We start from the raw sequence: 18,505 nt of genomic DNA, 5'->3' as shown, positions 1-18,505 counted from the left end.
TTATAAAGTATGTTTGCATTCCAATAAGGTATAGACCAATAGCTGAACTTTTTCACTAGTGAACACAGTCTTAAATCAACGTCAAGTGGTCAAAGTACACTCACTGATCTTTAGAAGATGTGGGTGAGGCAGAGGCACCACCTTGTATTACAACATGACCCGGCACTTCACAGCCACTGCATACACTATTGCTCTATGAGACTTCAAGAACAAATCTGTCAGTCTTGGAACACTGAAGATGGCATGATTTTTGAATGTGTGATTTGTGCTAGTGCTGGTTTTGTACAGAAGCAGTAATTTGTAGTATTTGAAAAAAGTTTAAAATTTGTACTCTGTGGCTTACTGTGACCATCTCCCAAGCCATGCTCAACACACATTTGGTTTGAGAATTACCCCGCTGTAGCAATTTCAAGAAATTGCTTAGTTCAACTTTGTAAGAACAATGTTCCTGCTTGAAATGAGGGAAGACAAGTACACTGCTAAGACTAAAATAAACTTTAATAAAACTACACTGCCATTCAGCAGACAGTTTCTAGACCACCTTATTAGCTTTCCATAGTCATCCTACTACTACTGCACTGAACTTTCCTGTTTCCTGAGCTGACAGCATCTCTCCAAGAAGTACAAACAGGTCAAAACTGCACAGCTTCCTCCCTGCAACAGTCTGTACAAACCCAGCATATAGCTAGAAAAGTCTTGTCACTGCAGACTGTGAAGTGTGATTTAAAGCATCATTTGCAAAATATGACATTAACATACATTCTCATTTCAGGACAAATATGTCAAAGTATATTTTATTGACACTCTCCAAACAGCCCAGTAGAGAGAAAAGACAGTATTAAAGAAAACCCCACCAAACTGTAAAGCTTCTAGCTTGCATTCAGTGTAAAAACTTGGGAGGTATAAACAGAAGCCTGGAATAAAAATATTAAGTACATTTCCAATCCCACAGATCAGAAAACTAGTAACAATGGTATTTATTCTACATTAGAAGTATCCCCATGTTCAATTCCACATACATGTTTCTCTTCTATATAAACTTCTGATAACTTATGTACACATAAGACATCCAACATCTGTTCTTTAACATAAATATGTAATCTTCATGACTGAAACATTACAACAGATTGATCAAAAGTATAGAAAAATCCATTTAATTTTTTCTCTAATGGCAGTGTTTAAAAAAACCCCTTGAACACAAGTGACCTTAGAATGATGGGTATTTTTTCACCATAAAAATGCATTTGTCATTCAACATGCAAAGTATTATTGCATACATGAGTCACTTGAACTAAAGTCTGAAGGACACGTGCTGGACAGCCCATTCCAACAAGGGCTAACTGTAAGATTATATGTGTCACAGAATAAAGCATAAGTACTAGTGTATTTTTAAAGAAAATGCTACAAACTCAAGTATTGTCCTTGCACTACTAAGACTTAAGGCAATCAAGAGTTGGGAAGCTTCATTTTGGCATAGTTTCATTAAGTTCTCCCCCTTCCCCATTAATACACTTATTTTAACATTTTTAGAGTGCTGCTGATAAATTTTTGCTATACATATTAATACAACTCAGTGTGATTAATCTGCAACGCTGTTTATATCCCCGATTACACTGAGGGGATCAATTTAAGCAACAGTTTCTCCACCAGCTAAGTTGTACAGCATGGATTTCTAAATTGGTAGGACAACAGAGAAAACAGTCACTGTCTACCCTCAGTGTAACTGATCTTATGACCTGCATCCATTATGATATTCTAGAATTTAAGGGTTCAAAATAGACTTGACAGTCAAATAATATTCAGCTTTACAAAGGAAGATTATTTGCAGTAAAAATACTTTATATATAAACATACACACAGTAGATCAAAGTCAACAGGCATTTCTTTATGGCTTTTTTCACTGAGGTACTGTTATAACATCCAGCAACAGGATGCAAGTGTTCATATGGTATGAACGCCACATTCATAAGCTGTACCAACTCACGACAAGTGGCAACAGACTGCAAATCCAGCTTCACTGCAGGATTACAGAGAGTCTTCCCTTCTGTGTGGAGGGTCTCAGTGCAAAGCTACAGAAAGCCTCAAAGGCAACTGGCATAAATGGGGAAGTTAAAAATTAAAGTCTCACTATTAAAATGAGAAAAAATACTCTTGGCAAATCAGAATCTCAGTCAGGCTATTTCTCACAATTAACAGCAAACATTTGGGACTTCATATTCCAAGGCAGCAAGAGAATACAGCACAGCAGCCACACAGCAGGACTTGAAATGTGTACTTAAGCTCTTGCATCTGATCCTTAAGCTAAGCGCATGCACAGGCTTAGAGCAGTCAAGCTGCTATTATAATACCACACAAGGTGAAGTGCTGCAAGCCAAAGATGAACACTGTCAGAAAAGATGAAGCTGACAAGCACAATGACTTTGGTTGATGCCACAGTAGACAGAAAACCCCTGGTGACAAGTTTATTCCTCAGATGTAAAAAGCTTATTTGTAAATGCACACTTAGTTGCACCTTTCCCTGTTTATTTCACATGAGGAGGAAATACTACATTCTTAGTCACAGTACTTCCAATCCTAGTGCTCTTAGCAGAGGGGGAAGAGGATTTACATTAAAATAGTGGCTGCGGCTGTACATATTTGTATTCCACCTTTACATCAGAAAATAGTTTTTTTGTTGTTTCTTTTTTAAACAAAGTGGCCATGTAGCTACGCCAGCCTAGACTTCTGTTTTTATTACCCCTATGCTAAAAAAATGTGTTTCTGCAATAAATATTGTTAGAGTGAAATGGAGGTTCAAAATATGCTCAGTTAATCATGACAACTAGTTCTTTCCAACCAAGGTGGTTTTTTTAACCCAACAAACCCATTAAACAGGCTGCAGATGCTTGAGTTCCTTATATGAGAATACAGTACAACATTTTAAACTCAGAGCTTAGCCACATACAATTCATACTTTCATTTATATACACTTCATGACATACCACCACTTAGATCAACAAATTCGTCATCCCTTTTGACCAAGTCATCTTCATCTTCCAAGTCTTTCCAGGTGCTAGTAGGTAAAGCTGGTTTGATAGACTGTCTCTGAAGTAATGCAAATGGAAACAAGGATGACAAACGGGCAGAATTTCTCAACAGAGGAACAGAACGTACATCTCCAGAAACAGCTTGACTATGTTCTTCATCCATTTTCACCTGCAAGCTTTGCACTTCCTCCATCAGGTCCAAAATCTTGGCAGCTGTAGCTATTGTACCACCACCATGAAGCTGAGCTTCAGGAATCCATCGCAAATACCGTTGTGCCCAGACTTTGATTTCAGGGCCATCGATGCGAGGTAACAGAAGACCGTGATAGTCAACAGGTTTACTATGCCAACTATCATAAAATTCCCTGAAACTATTAGAAGGTTCATCTGAAGAGTTTATGAACTTGCCAATTCTTTTACCCAGAATGTTTTTAATTAAATGATCTGTTTCCTCCCTGAAAAATCCTCTCTTAGTGGAAGATTTTGTTGGTGTCAATGGCAAAGACAGTTGCCGTTGATGCTTTAGGAGAAAAAAAAAACACAAGATAAATATTGGTGGACTTTAGAAGGCATCTTAAGAGGAATAAAAACAGAACTTGTATTCAGAAAATATTTACAAGCAAAGACAGCCACTGCTTTGCTGTACAGTCCAAAACTGTTACTGCTCGAAGGCTAATACACCAAATACTTCACACAGCATGCTTAGTATTCCCAGATACCTTCCCTGCACTGTAACTATAGCAATGAAGTAACACTGAATTTTTCTTTGAAAAAGGAGAGTTCTTCCCATACATTCAAGTATTACAGACTTCCACGTTTAGTTTAAGCTAGCCACCCAAATAAAAAAGCACTCGATTTAGAAGTTTTTATCCAGTGGCTCCTCACTGCATCCCACTGCATAAGAGTTCCCTAATTAATGCTGTAGATTATACTGACAGCATCTCACTTGAGAATGCTTTTACAGAACAATTTAACCAACAGGGATATTACAATCAAAAGAGGCTACTCCAAACAAACTTTTCTTACTGAATTTATGCTAATTTCCAGTAAGAAGGTGGTCGGTCCACCCATAATTTTCCCTACCCTAGACATTTTTTGTTGTTTTCAGTTCCCCTCCCCCTTCAAGGGCATCCACACACTCCAATTAGTTAGGGAGGCAATTTTAAACCTGCTATCTATTTCAGTTAGGTATTCCATAGAACAACAAAATAAACTCATTTCAAACGTGTCAGTGCAACTCACCTGGATGTAGAGTCCCCTGAGTTATCACCACACTTGCACAAAAATATGAAGAAAAGCCCCCTAAGTTCACAGCTATGCACAGTAACTGTTTTACAGTGATTTATAACTGAGGTTGGTGAAAATCACATTAAGATCCAGGTGAGTATGAGGCACAGATGTATTTTGTCAATTAAAAAAACATTTGCACCAATACTTCCACTGTAACTATATTTAAAAATATTTTTCACAACTCATACTTTATCATTTTGAAAAAAAATAGTTAAAACAGCACATATCTTACTTTGAATCGTGCAGTTTTCCGTTGACTTTTATCTGGTTTTGGCTTCTCCGCATAAAGAGGGTTGTTCAGGAAAGCCTGGGCCTTGGGGTCAAACTGCACAGACCAGTCCCACACAGTGAGAAATCTGAAAGGACCACTTTGTGTATTGAGGGTTTCACCACTCTGCCAAAACAAACCGGTCATAATTAATACTGCTAGAAAGGAATTCTACCAAGTCAAGGTGAAATTAAGAAACTGGCTTTTCACAGAAGACACCACAGAGTTGCACCAACACTCATGACTTCTATGTACTCAGTAGCTGAACAACATTATTAGATGCAAGTAAGTACAGACACAAAGGCTATTGTGCATTAATCTCTACCTTCAGACAGCATTCCATTTCAACAGCAGAATTAGACACTACCAAGAATGCCTTTCACTGTTGAAAATCAGATTAAATAATCTAAGGAAAAACAAAAAGTTTTGAAAATTGTGCAGGAGGCAGGCACTTGAATTCTTCAAACACATGGGGCATGTTGCAACTGTGGATTAAACCTCTTCAAACTTCAAAAGTTAACTGCGGTTATGCAGTGCTACTACCTGAAATTTTATCATCAATGTTTTGTTTATATGCAAGACTCTGATCTTCACTTTTGTTTTTTTCAGTCTCTGTGCAGCCTTGCAGAGGATACTCCCATTGCTTCCAGCTTCTTAGACTGGAGAAAAGCATGATGTAAATCAACATTCAGAAAATGTTGATTTTGGGATACAGAGAAAATGCTATAAAAGACTTCTGTAGACAACTTATTCTGCAGGACAGCAAGATACTCCTCTTAGATTAAGGAGCTCCATTTTCACTGAAGAGCAATAAACATGGATCTGTAGCCACACATTAGAAGTAAAACATATTCCTAAGTGATATTCCTTTCATCATCATAAACTCCTGAGTTTTGAACTTGACTCCTTATACCCAAAGTTGCACTCATTCACCCTTCAAGGCATCACCCTTCAAATAAGAATGGACAAACATGCTGCTGGGGAATTTGAGTGTTCCTTGTTTGTTGGTCAAACCTGTTCTCCAACACACTGCATCCACAAAACAACAAACCCTTACCGTATTAGTGTCTTTTTGATGTTGCGAATTGAAGAAGAAAGTACTAAAAATAGGCACATAGAGGCTGTCTGACAAGACAGTTAAGTAAGTTTCTGTGAACTCAAATGCTGGAGGATACTGTTGTACCAACTGCCAAACACAATTTAGCAGGAGCAGAAAAACAGGAGCCTAAGTAAAGAAAATACTTCATCAGTTTCAGAAAAAAAAGTGTTCCACCATGAAAACTATTTATTTTATAGTATTTAGGTCTCCAAATATAAGTCTTAAGGAAAACTGTCTGGTTAACTACAGAACTGCTGCATATAACTTTGGCTGAACTCTGCAGAAGTATCGTCTCAGCTACCCCTGGCCAATTGTTGACAGAAGAGAAATACTTTCTGAATTTGCGATGAAAGTTGCTCCTATGCTGCTTTTTAAAGCTGGCAAAATGAGTTTATAGAAATTCCTGATCAGAACTAGTCAGTTTACACTTACTATTTCCATTCTATATTGCAATTTGATCTATTCCTAAAATATAAACAAAAATGGAGAGGTGAGACTGCAGCATCTAGCAAGACAGTATAAAGTTAAACTCTAGATGTGACAGGAATAGGCAATTCACTTGAGCTATTTCTACAGACATTACTACCATTTAACAAAGTTTAAAAGGACAGGAGATAATGTCTTCATAAGACTCCAAGATTGAACAGGAAATTTTACATTCGTTCTCTTTAGTTATTACAATGACTTTGCTGAACTCTAAACAACAAAAATAGTGACACTGTACAAAGCCAACTCATAAACCAAAACATAAAATTAAAGATCAAAGTAATTGGAACTTCTGACCAACATGTAAATCCTTATGCCAAGTAAACTTTTAAATAGTAAGAACAGTAATTTAAAAATCATACCTCCTCTTTGTCACTTTTATGTAAGTGGTTACAACGATCCAAAAAGCCATGTCCTCCAATTACCCACTCCTTCTGAATAAGGCTCTGAAATCCTGACTTTGTTCTGCTGTATGAATCCATCATCACTTGAACCAGACTAGAGATTACACAGCACAGATCAGTAGCACTCTCTTCTACAGAAAAGAACAGAAACTACATTGTCTACTAAGCCATTCCTAAAACTTTGAGAAAGAAAGCAAAGTACAGCTAGCTTCACATAAACAAAATTGTATTTCAAGATCAGGGAAGCAAGGTGTTACACCATCAGAGGGAAGTTAATCCATGTTTCTAATACCTCCCTTTGTAAAAATGTCATGTTTCTTGTACACTTATACGAGAATAATACTTTGACAATAAAACCTGCAAAACCCAAGCTTTTACTACTGTAACTCTGAAGGCTATGCCCTTCAGTCTCCACAGTGCATATACTGCCCCTCCTGCCCTATGCTACCGGGCCAGCTATTTGTCCTTGCCCTCTCCTATCCTGCATCCGTCTTGTCACAAGGTGTGGAATTGCCTCCTCATGCAACATGCATTCTTCACCTTTCAGGTGCCTTCTAGAAAGATCTCTTCCCTGTGACATGTTCCTCAAATGGCAGTGTGTGGAAAAAACCCAACTGAATTACTAATCCAAAATAGCTTAATGGTTAACATTGAGTTTGGTTTTTCATGTGATTACTTTACTCAATCTAGGAAAACACTGCTCAAGATGTGTACAATAAGCATATTCTTTCATGAATTTTTAATAAATGGTCTACATAGTATTCAGTGTGTATCTAGAACACAGAAAAAAAAATTTTCATGCTCCATGTTCTTTGTGTAGGTGTGCCCCCCACCCCCTTAAAGTACAGCAAATGGACTAGGAGACCTTTAATAAAGTAAGTTAGGAAACAGGAATGCATACGCAAGAGGTAGCATGACTCTCCTGCCAATTTATCAGCAGCTCTCTCATTCACAACATTTTTCTTAGCCTGGAACTATGATTACCATGTTTTTTTAAGTACAGGAAGAATTTCCAGGAGTGCAAAAGATTTAGTTGTCTGGTATTTTGAGTACTCTCTCAATTTTACCAGCCTCTACCATAATTAAAAATGTACAGGACAATCTCATTTAATTCTTACCTATAAGGAGAACATTTGTATGCTGTCTTTCAAGACACTCAGCAACTTCTATTGCTTTCTTCAAGACTCGCCTGTTGTGGTACAGGAAAAGATAACTGAACATTTCCATAGCACTTTTACTCATAAATTTCTTACATTAGTTTCCCCTAGAAGGGGTCAGAATGCTATACTACCAAAACCTGACTAATCCTTTAAAACAATGAAAGCTATGCTCAACTTGTGTAAACGAAAAACTGTTTAGCCTCAAGAACAAACTTTCAAGAGCTATCTTTATTTGGCCATTGGTCATGAATTTCCAGTTGTTATCTTCATGCATTTGTAATAGAGTATTTCATTCTGTATCAACAGCAGTCATCACACCCACACACTAAAGTATTACAACTGCTAAAAGCCAGATCTTTATCCTAGAAAGAGTTAACATCACTACACTTATGTTCTAATCTACTACATACTACATTTCTCACATAATCTGGTTTTAAGAGTCAGAGGGAAGGATCAGCAATCTGCTCCTGTAAACATGCAGACACAATATATTCAGAGATTGTTATTGCACGGGGAGACTGAATGGAATTAAACATAAAACCAGATGTAACATTGTTGGTTTCTAGACCTAACTTTTTATAAAGTTGGTTATTTTCAGCAAAAGCATGCACACAAATTAGGATTCTTGCAACTGCTTATGTCACTAATAGAAGCTGACAGTTTATTTTCTAAGTGTGGAGTTGTCAGATTCTTTGTTCTAGCATCTAGAATAGCTGAAAAAAAGACATTCCTATTGACTGCACGAGCCAAGAACAGGCTGATCCAGGAAGCAACCGGATCCAAATATGGAAACAACCAGTCTCAAAACAACATAAGGATAGGAACTTGGACTGGTATTAACTTTAAACTACTTGTGATCTTGGTTATGTCAATGCATTCCTCAACATATGATCTTCAGTAGAACCTCTCATTCAACACATTTAAATTCTGGATTAAGAAATGAATAGCTATCAATATTTATTAACACTAGAAAGAACAGAAGCTGAATGCAGAAGAACTTCATAGTAACACACTGATCACAGAATAAACTGGCAGACAACAGAGCTAGCACAAATTAACACCAAAACCAAGTAAAACCCCTCAACATTCCACTTAAGCCTTAAGTTAGCCAACACCATTCCAACACTTACTCACTGTGAGAGAAGAAAAAAGAACAATCAGGAGAGGAAGGGGACAAAACTGATAACAACTGTCATTTTATAAGTCTTTGGTGGGCTAACATCTTGAATACCGCAGTTCATTCTGTCCTAAAGGATATTACAGAAGTAGAGAGTAGAGAAGAACGGCAAAGCTAGTCAGAGACACAGAATGGGTTTCATGCAAGAAGCAAATAGGATTCTTCAGTTTGGAAAGAAGTCAACTAAATGCAGCAAAGACATTACTGGATCTATAGTTTTAATAGGTTTGCTGGAAGAGTTGTAATTAGAACTATCTGCTACTTCTCACATCCTTTACTGTGGGAGGCTTAACACAAGCCTGCACTGTAAAAACACTGTCTCAAGTTGTAGAAATAAGACAGATAAATGGGACTATAAGTCTGTCTTAATTTTCTTTCCTACTGGAGGTGAAGAATGTCATCATATTTCAAGAAATTAGCTAGAAAACCCACTACAAAGGCACTGAACACAATTTGAAGCCCAGAAAGTTACAGATATAGCAAACCTGATGATCTCTAGCCAGTTTGTGCTCTCCAGTAATGAAAACCATTTCACATCAGTTGCCCAGAAGTCTGTACTGTTATCTGCAGAAAAACAAAACCAAAAATTTGTTTGTTCACATATACGTAGTGCTAATTAACAGCCATCCATTTTATTACTCCTCAGTTACAAACTGTTATAAAACAACCAATACTAAGGAGTCAGTAAATTCTATTCACTGTTAAAGTCAACATCCTATAACTAAATGAGGAAGTGAAGTAGTCCTACAAACACCAGTAAAGCTTAAGTTTAACACCACAGGCTTTTAGAAGTATGCTGTAGGTTCACAGCAACCAAACCAAGTAAATAAATCTGTTGATTTAAATGGGAAAGGAAAAGAAGTTTAATCAGAGGCAATGGTTCTTCCAAATTCATTACCTTGACTATGAAGTATGATCTACATAAAGCTTAATATAAGGAGGCTGGATTTTGAAAGTTATTACCATTAGAGCCAAACACAAACGCATTTTAGGAGGTTAAACAAATCTATGGAATGTTAGACTACCTGAAAAGGTTTTAAAGTTTGAATGCCTCTTCAGTGGCAATGAAAACACAATGAAAAGGGAATAGCTAAGAAACTGTGAAGCCAAGTACAACACCACAGAGTCACTAAACTCTTATGAATTCCACTAGGATTTTTGTAGCTTTTAAAATGCAACCTAAATCTCTTGCTTTTATTTTTATCAAAGCCAACATTCAGAAACTAGAGAGCTCTCACCACCTGATACAGTCAATTAAAACCAGAATAGATTACCTTTCCTGCATAAGACACAAACCTTGAAGCCCAAGGTCTACAACAGTTCTACTACTGAGAAACAACTGAGATACATCACACTTAGCTCCTTCCCTACCCTCCACCTGAATAGCGTCAGTTCTGCATGTTTCTGTGTAAGTTATTTTCACCTCCCAAGGTCTCTCCATATGCTTCCAATGTTTAATCTGAACACATACTCACTTCTGTCTTGTCTTCTTGCATCTATGATCCTCAAGTGCACGGACATATCTACTTTGTTCCTGTAGTTGTTCTGTCTCCATGCCTGCTTATGCCCCTCATTCTGTTCATTAAGCATTTTAATAAAGTATCTTTCTTTCCCTGATTTATTTCACCCTGGCCATAGAAACGAGTTCTTCTCAAAAGCATTAGAAGACACCTTCAAAGCTCCCTAGTCAGTTCTATTCACATCAGATGTAGTTTTCTCCAATCTTCTGATTAATATCTTCAAATTAACTTCCAACCTTTAAGTATGATAGCCTTTAAAGTACATACCTTACAGTACTTTAAGATACCCTTTACTTCCCTCCATTCAAGTTCTAGAATATTCCCTTACACTCAAATCTCATATTTCATTTAGTCTGCCAGTGCTACTGGAAAAACTTCTGTCCATTCTGAATCAAGGCAACATTATAGTACCAATTTCTAGTCTTTCAAACCCACCCAAAACCCATGACAACAAGAAAAAGAGATTTTTGTCTTTTTTCCTGTAGAAATAACAGGCTTTCATCTATAGCAGTAACATTTACAGTCTGAAGTTTTCTTTAGTTCTCTTACATTATGGACAGTATAGAAGAGTTTTACTCCAGGAAGCTGAGTAGCTAAAGTGTGGCTGGCTGTTTGTTTTGTTCAATCGTTCTCAACCCAAATTAGACTCAACCACTTATATGCAGGTTTCTACAAACAGTTACTTGCTATGGCAGTTCTCCACCAGCCAAAGTAATCTCTAAGACAAAACAGGAACTTTTTAAAGACTGAACAAAACACTTGCAGCTTGTTTTACTCCTTTTACTCCTGATGCAATTCTGCTTAATAACAGCGCAATAGAGCGCAAGCTTTCCCTTCCTCCCTGTCTCCTTGCCCTTGTCTTAGGGCAATGAAGAAATACTCCACTAGCACTTCAAAACCAAAAAGTTAAAAATCTTATGTGGGCAAATGGCATATAATGAGGCTTGTGAGCAATGTAGCAAAACCAGCATGTTTTTGCAACATTTCAAATAAGACAAACAATTTCAGAGGACCTAAGCTGTTCCCATCACAATCCTCTTTCAAGCAGTTACCTACTACTATGGTTCCTGTTTTGCTTAATAGGGCTTTTTTTAAAAAAAAAAAAACAACCTGAAACTTAAGTTTGGGCATGTGTTCAGCAAATTTAAGTTACACTGGAAGTTCATAAAAATTATAGAATGGTTTGGGTTGTAAGGGACCTTAAAGATCACCTAGTTCCAACCCCCCTGCCATGGGCAGGGACACCTTCCACTACACCAGGTTGCTCAAAGCCCCGTCCAGCCTGGCCTTGAACACTGCCAGGGAGGGGGCAGCCACAGCTTCTCTGGGAAACCTGTGCCAGGGCCTCACCACCCTCACAGTAAAGGATTTCTTCATAATATCTAATTTAAATCTATCCTCTTTCAGTTTAAAACCATTGTCCCTCATCCTATAACCACAGTCCCCAATAAAGGGTCCCTCCCCATCTTTCCTGTAGCCCCTTTAAGTACTGGAAGGCCGCTATAAGGTCTCCCCAGAACCTTCTTTTCTCCAGGCTGAACAACCTCAACTCTCTCAGCCTGTCCTCACAGGGGAGGTGCTCCAGCCCCCTGGTCATCTTTGTGGCCTCTTCTGGATCCACTGGAGCAGGTCCATGTTCTTCTTACACTGGGGGCCCCAGCACTGAACACAGAACTCCAGGTGGGGTCTCACAAAAGTGGAGCAGAAGGGGAGAATCCCCTCCCTTGACCTGCTGGTCATGCTTCTCTTGATGCAGCCTACAATATGGTTGGCTTTCTGGGCTGCAAATGCACACTGACAGCTCATGTCAAACTTCTCGTCAACCAACATCTCAAGTTACCTAAATTGAATTAACTAGCATATATAGATCAAAAATAATGGCTAATGTGTTCAGACTTTGAAAAATACTAGTAAGGTAGTCAATTTCTGTACAATTTGTACTTCTGCAAAAAGTTAACTGAATGATTTTCTCACTGCTAACGCACAATGCTATATTCAAGTGAGCTATAGTCCACTAACGAAGCTTCTTTAAAAAGCTGCAAGACAAAAACTCTTACTGGAGTGCCGGTTTAACCTATTCCCTTCTGCTTCATGTGATGTAAGATGATACAATTACATCATTGAAATATGCAGTATATCCCAAGAGGTGTTAAATGACTTAAATTGAAGCTTTAGCCTTTTCCCTATAAGAGTTACCAGAAACTATATTAAAATATAGGTAGGTGTTTTTAGCTCTGAAGATTCACTGTGGGTTTGTGTATTCAGGACAAAATCCTCAATGTGAAACTCTAGCAAATACCTCATGTATCTTGGGCTTCTCTTCAGAGTGTCACTGAGATCTTTACTACATATTTGCCAGAAACCCTTCATACTAATTTGCAATCAATACCACCTTACAAGCTAAATACCAATAGGATGTGGTTACTGTCTGTAGGCTACACTGCAAATATACAGTTCCTCAGTGATGATCAGGTCAGTTATGTCCAACATCAATAGCCACAGGTGAACTGCCCCAGCATTCAGCACGCCACCAGACAGAGGTATTGTAACATTTACCCTCATTATCTTGTAGAAGACCCACTGGCACACTGCACAGATGCAAAGTGGTGTGAAGCTTTTTCCATGTCAAGAAGTGAGGCCCCAGTACTGGCCTCATGACAGTTTCATGACAGCAAAATAGTTAGTCCTAAAAAGTCTGAAAGCCTAGCTTATACTTTCACATAGCTCCCATTTTTACTCCCTCAAAGTAGATTTACTATTTATGGTAGTCATGTTTATCCCTATAGCCAGAGTGGCAGAATTTTAAGCAAGCTCACACTTCATATATTTTGAAATGTGACTAGGTTGTAACAAAAGCTTGGGCAAAAAAAATAACTAGCATTTAGACTCAATTCTTGACATAGCACAAAGGTTTAAAATGTTAACACTTAATATTCAATTTCAGACCACAGAAGATTGAAAAATATTTCCCATAAATTCTAATCCAGCTAGTGTATTCCAACTAACATTTAAACTCCATAGTTGCTATTTTTAAAAGTAATTTTCAGGTACTGTGACTGCTTAGCAAGAAGTAGTAAGTCTAAGAACTACAAACCTCCATGAACATGCCACTCATAAGCACAGTCTTCAGTTATGTATTTAAAAGTCTGCTTTTAACCACCATCAAAAGCAAGACACCAATCAAGACAAAGACTGTATTCATGAGACATAAATCAGCATCGTTATGCTTTGCATCTCAGTCACTTTAGAGACAAAAAGACTACCTTAAAGTTTGACTTACCTATCAAAAACAGCTGTTTAAATCTTGTGTATGCAGTCTGGATATCTTGCAAAGATGGAAGGCTGCTTGACAAGTCATCCATCTTCAGGAGTTCATAAGGAGGTTTGCTAATGGTCTTATAGATTCTAAATCAAATCATCAAGAGATTAAAGCATTCTGTTTCACAAGTCAAATAATGCACTAACTATTATCACTGCAGACAAAGTTAATAGGCATGGTTTGGGCAACAGCTGTAATACCAAAAGATACACAACCTGGAAAGCTAATGGCCTCTATGCATTTTGTACTGGCTGGAAGTTTGCCTACAAGCTTATGACACAAGTTTTGCTGCTCTTAATGATTACACCAATAAAATTGTATTTGTGCATATTTGTGCATTTATGACTATTACAAGCACTACTTGGATTTTTACTACTGATTCTTTAGTATTGTCTTCACTAGACACACCAAAATTACTTTATTAGCAGGCTATTTAGAGGTGAATCCAGAAAGCAGAGATGGATAGAAACACCCAAACCTCCCAGCAGACACTTAAAATTTCTCTTGACTTTTACAAATCAAATTACATTCTGATATCTAGCTGCCAAGTCAGCTAATCAAACACATGATTAACAAAGAAACAACAATTTGAAGTCAAACAAGACAAAATACCTGCCTTGTACTTCCCTGCATATCTGCTAAATTTTTCCCTAGGAGGAGAGGAAAAAATACTAGGCCAGAGAAAGCTTTGGTTCGAACCCCGAACACCCCCTCTCATTCATGCTCCAGAGCTCAGATGAACATCAGTTTAGTAAATACCTCTGTTGTCAGGCTGGCTTTTTATTGTCATGATTTGGGAAAAGCTGCTCTAGCTCATACTTCAAGGGAAGCCTTGCAGGCACTTGCTCAAACAGGACAGAGTACTTTGTTGCCTGTATGTTGTAGCTGAGAGGCCTGCTTTAGGTGAGAACTACAGGTGTCTGCATCAGAAATGCATGTTATTAGACCTACTGAAAGATGCATCAGATAAGGGAACTGAGGAAAAGCAATAATTTGTCAATTATGGTACTTCTTCCAAACTGAAGTAAACAATCTGTGCTAGAAGATCTGCCTCTGAACAGCTTTATCAATAAAAGAAGCTGTGAGTTACAAACATCTGCTGTGTGCTTGAGTTCAGACTACTATTACAATGGCAAGTTAACAGAGCCTAATGGACAATTTGTAGATATATTTTTGAATATTAGTGGTTAACCACAATTACTCCATAGCAAAGAAAACCACCAATACTGCTCCAAGTTCAGATGGCTCCAGACAAGGCATCAAAATACCAGTTGATACCTTGTTACAGCTTACTGCTACTTTTACTTACTTTCATGTTATGAAACAGTATTGAAAAGAGTTATAAGTCATGTAAACTTCCCCATTCCAGGCAAGAAACATTAGAGAATCTGTAGGAAGGCTCAAAAGCCTTTCCCATGCAAGTATAGTCTTATAAACAAATGATGCTTTATGAGCCTAATCAAGCTATTTTCTGTTAGTTCTGTGTGATTAACTCATTCTCCACCTATGAGGAGAAAGGAGCTAGTGGCAAAGCAGTACAAACTGTACATATTAGCCTGATCTAATAGCTTGCTGCTGAGAGAAATTCTCTCCTAGAGAGGTTAAAAAAAGCCAGAAAAGGAGCAAGAAGTTCCTGCTGTAACTCTCAGCTAGGCAGCTGTGCTCTTCCCCTTACATTAACTTTGGCATTTTTCAGACTGCTGAACTAAATCAGTTCAAACCGAAATACCTCAGCTGAAACAAAGTACTGTCAGCCATCACATCTGAAAGTAGTAGTGAACTGCTAGACTGCCTCAGTCATTTTTAGGTCACTTTAAAGTTATTTAAGAACATGAATGTAGTTCTCAGAAGACAGCAGTTTTAAAACTCAGCTTGCAAATCCACATGTAGAGATGGAGTCTAGATTTCTCTTACTTGCAAACACAATTGAGCCCATCAGCTAACAATACTTTAACTGTACTTAAGACTACAGGCTTTGATGCTGCTTTAGCTAATAAGACACCACAGTTTGTACAGAGATTTGTCTGATATATATACACATGTATTTCCGCAAATAAGCCTTCAGTGATGTTACAGTCCTGCACAATTGACCAGTGCTGTTAGGCCAAGGGCTTAAACCCATTCCACTACAGAAAACTACTTTTAGATCTAGAACTCGTTTCCTGATGCGTGAAAGCTTAAAGATACAGCATATATGGAAAAGAGAAGCAAGGTCCATACCAAGCAAAGTGTTGTGGACAGAATAGCTATTACTGACCCATCCAAGAAGGCTTTTTGCGTTTGTGAAGTGCTGTCATCCTGTTCTTTGGGAAATGCAGACATTTTGAGAAGAGCAGCACCGTTATGGCAAGACCAACACCAAATCTGCAGAAAGACATTTACCAGGTGATAAAAATTGGTAAACTGTCCCATACAAAGTATTTGCTTAACTAAGTGATTACAAGAAACTTCTCTATGCTGTGCTTCATTGAATTTTTGGTGTATTCAATGAGCCATCAGCAGAAGCAAACTTCTACATCTGCACCAAAACTACATGCCTCAGTACACTATTTTATCATTTGCAAGTTAAGCTTTATACAGGCACAGGAAAACATAAAATGTCATACAGGATCAGAAGATTACCTTCTCAACTGCTCTCACATGTAAAAAAAATTGATCAAAATGTCTATGGCCAAATTATGTTGGAAGATGTGCCACAGCAAGACAGCTCTTGTAACTAACTCATACATATGTTAGCCAGCAGTTTCTCTGCACAGATACAGTAATGTTTTTCTTATAGTTCACCCTTAAGATAACTCACAATAGATACACTGTCATGCCTTTCCACATGAGCTACGCATAAAGGGTCACCTAGGCATATGATGTAAGATATTTATCAAAAACTCCACAACTAAATTTGATTGCAAAGTTACAGGTACTCCTTATAGCAAATAATTTCTTAATGCTTCTTATTTCACTTTATATATAAATTCTTGACTCACACCTACTGCTTGAAGCTCTCAAGCTGATCTTTAAAGTCGCTTTGAAACAGGGAGTCAGAATAATTTTCATCAGGAATATTACACAAGTCAATTCAGGAAGTTAAAATTCTGCTACCAATTTATACTAGTCAAGAAGTACACCTCAGAAGGATGGAGAAGCCTCACAATCATCAAGGGTGGATAAAATTACTATATTGCCCTCTCACTATCATCACAAACTGACAATATGGTCAAGCTATTTTAACACTAGATTCCCCAAAAGAATTTAGAAATAATTAGAAGAGTTCTACAAAGCCTCTAAACAGCAGACAAGGAAAGAGCTACAGATGACATCTATCTGGACTTCTATAAGGCCTCTGACAGTCCCACACAGCATCCTTTCTAAATTGCAGAGATATGGATTTGATGGATGGACTGCTTGGTGGATGAGGGAACTCTCTGGATGGTCACATCCAGAGGGTAATGGTGAACAGCTCAATGTCCAGGTGGAGATCAGTGACACCTGTATGCACCCCTGGTGCCCCTCAGGGGTGCATACAGGGATCAGCACTGTTTAATACCTTCATCAGTGACAAACAGTGGGATCGAGTGCACCCTCAGCTAATTCGCAGACAACACCAAGCTGAGTGCTGCAGTTGACACACTTGAGGGACAGACAGGATGCCATTCAGAAAGACCTGGACAAGCTCAAGAAGTAGACCCATGTGAATCTCAAAGAAGTTCGACAAGGCCAAGCGCAAGGTCCTGCACATGAGTTATGGCAACCCCCAGTTTCAAAAAAGGCTGGGAGATGAAGGGATGGAGAGCAGCCCCGCTAAGGAGGACTTGTGGGTACTGATGGATGAAAAGCTGGACATGAGCTGACAGTGTGCACTTGCAGCCCAGAAGCCAACTGTATCCTGGGCTGCATCAAGAGAAGTGTGAGCAGCAGGTTGAGGGAAGGGATTCTGCCCCTCTATTCTGCTCTCGTGAGACCCAACCTGGAACACTGTGTCCAGCTTTGGAGCCCTCAGCACTGGAAATACAGGGACCTGCTGGAGCAGGTCCAGAGGAGGCCACAAAAATGATTGGGGGCTAGAACACCTCTCCTGTGAGGACAGACTGAGAGAGCTGGGCTTGTTCAGTGTGGTGGTTTAAGCCCTGCCGGGACCTGAGACCACTCCACGTTGTCCCTCCCCCATCCTCGAACTGTACAGGGCAGGGAGTGAGATACAAATCCTGGGGTTGAGATGAGGAAAAATTTAATACAACAGTGTAACAAATAATAAACCGAACAACAATAGCAGTAACAACAACACTAATAATAGTAAACAGGACAAAAGATATACAGAGATATACCGCAAGAGACACAGCAGCACTGTCACATGTGGTCTCAGGGACAAAAGCCACAAAGGAAGCTGTTCCCAGTCAGCATAGTATAGAGACCCCTCCCCACTGCTGAGGAAACTTAACCCTATCCTAGCTGAACCAGGACATTCAGCATGAAGAAAAGGCTCCAGGAAGACCTTACTGCAGCCTTTCAATACTTAAAGAGGGCCTACAGGAAAGCTGGGGACAGACTTTTTGAAAGGCCCTGTTGCAATAGGATACAGGGTAATGGTTTTAAACTAAAAGAGAGTAGATTCAGACTAGATACAAAGAATAAGTTTTTTTGCAATGAGGTTGGTGAAACACTGCCCACATATGTGGTAGATGCCCCATACCTGGAAACATTTAAGGTCAGGTTAGCTTTGAGGGTCTGAGCAACTTGGTTCTGTTGAAGATGTCCCTGCCCA

At 38.6% G+C, this 18,505-nt stretch overlaps 1 protein-coding gene across 1 annotated transcript in view; it reads right to left on the bottom strand.

Annotated features, from left to right (window-relative positions):
- Positions 1-416: 416 nt before the first annotated feature.
- The window catches only part of MTMR12 (myotubularin related protein 12), a 30,257-nt gene continuing 12,168 nt past the window's right edge, over positions 417-18,505 (bottom strand). Inside the window, exons 9-16 of the mRNA XM_026865821.1 lie at positions 16,007-16,113; positions 13,711-13,835; positions 9,396-9,474; positions 7,692-7,762; positions 6,532-6,704; positions 5,642-5,809; positions 4,549-4,710; positions 417-3,546 (exon numbers count right to left, since the gene is read on the bottom strand). Of these exons, the coding sequence (XP_026721622.1) occupies positions 2,971-3,546; positions 4,549-4,710; positions 5,642-5,809; positions 6,532-6,704; positions 7,692-7,762; positions 9,396-9,474; positions 13,711-13,835; positions 16,007-16,113 (1,461 nt within the window). The 3' untranslated portion in view covers positions 417-2,970. The remainder of the gene's footprint in view (positions 3,547-4,548; positions 4,711-5,641; positions 5,810-6,531; positions 6,705-7,691; positions 7,763-9,395; positions 9,475-13,710; positions 13,836-16,006; positions 16,114-18,505) is intronic.

This window comes from Athene cunicularia (assembly GCF_003259725.1).
Source record: "Athene cunicularia isolate RWA chromosome Z unlocalized genomic scaffold, athCun1 chrZ_part1, whole genome shotgun sequence".
Taxonomy (NCBI): Eukaryota; Metazoa; Chordata; class Aves; order Strigiformes; family Strigidae; genus Athene; species Athene cunicularia.
Note: the sequence above shows the minus strand (reverse complement) of the source record. Positions and strands in the feature narration are given on the sequence as shown.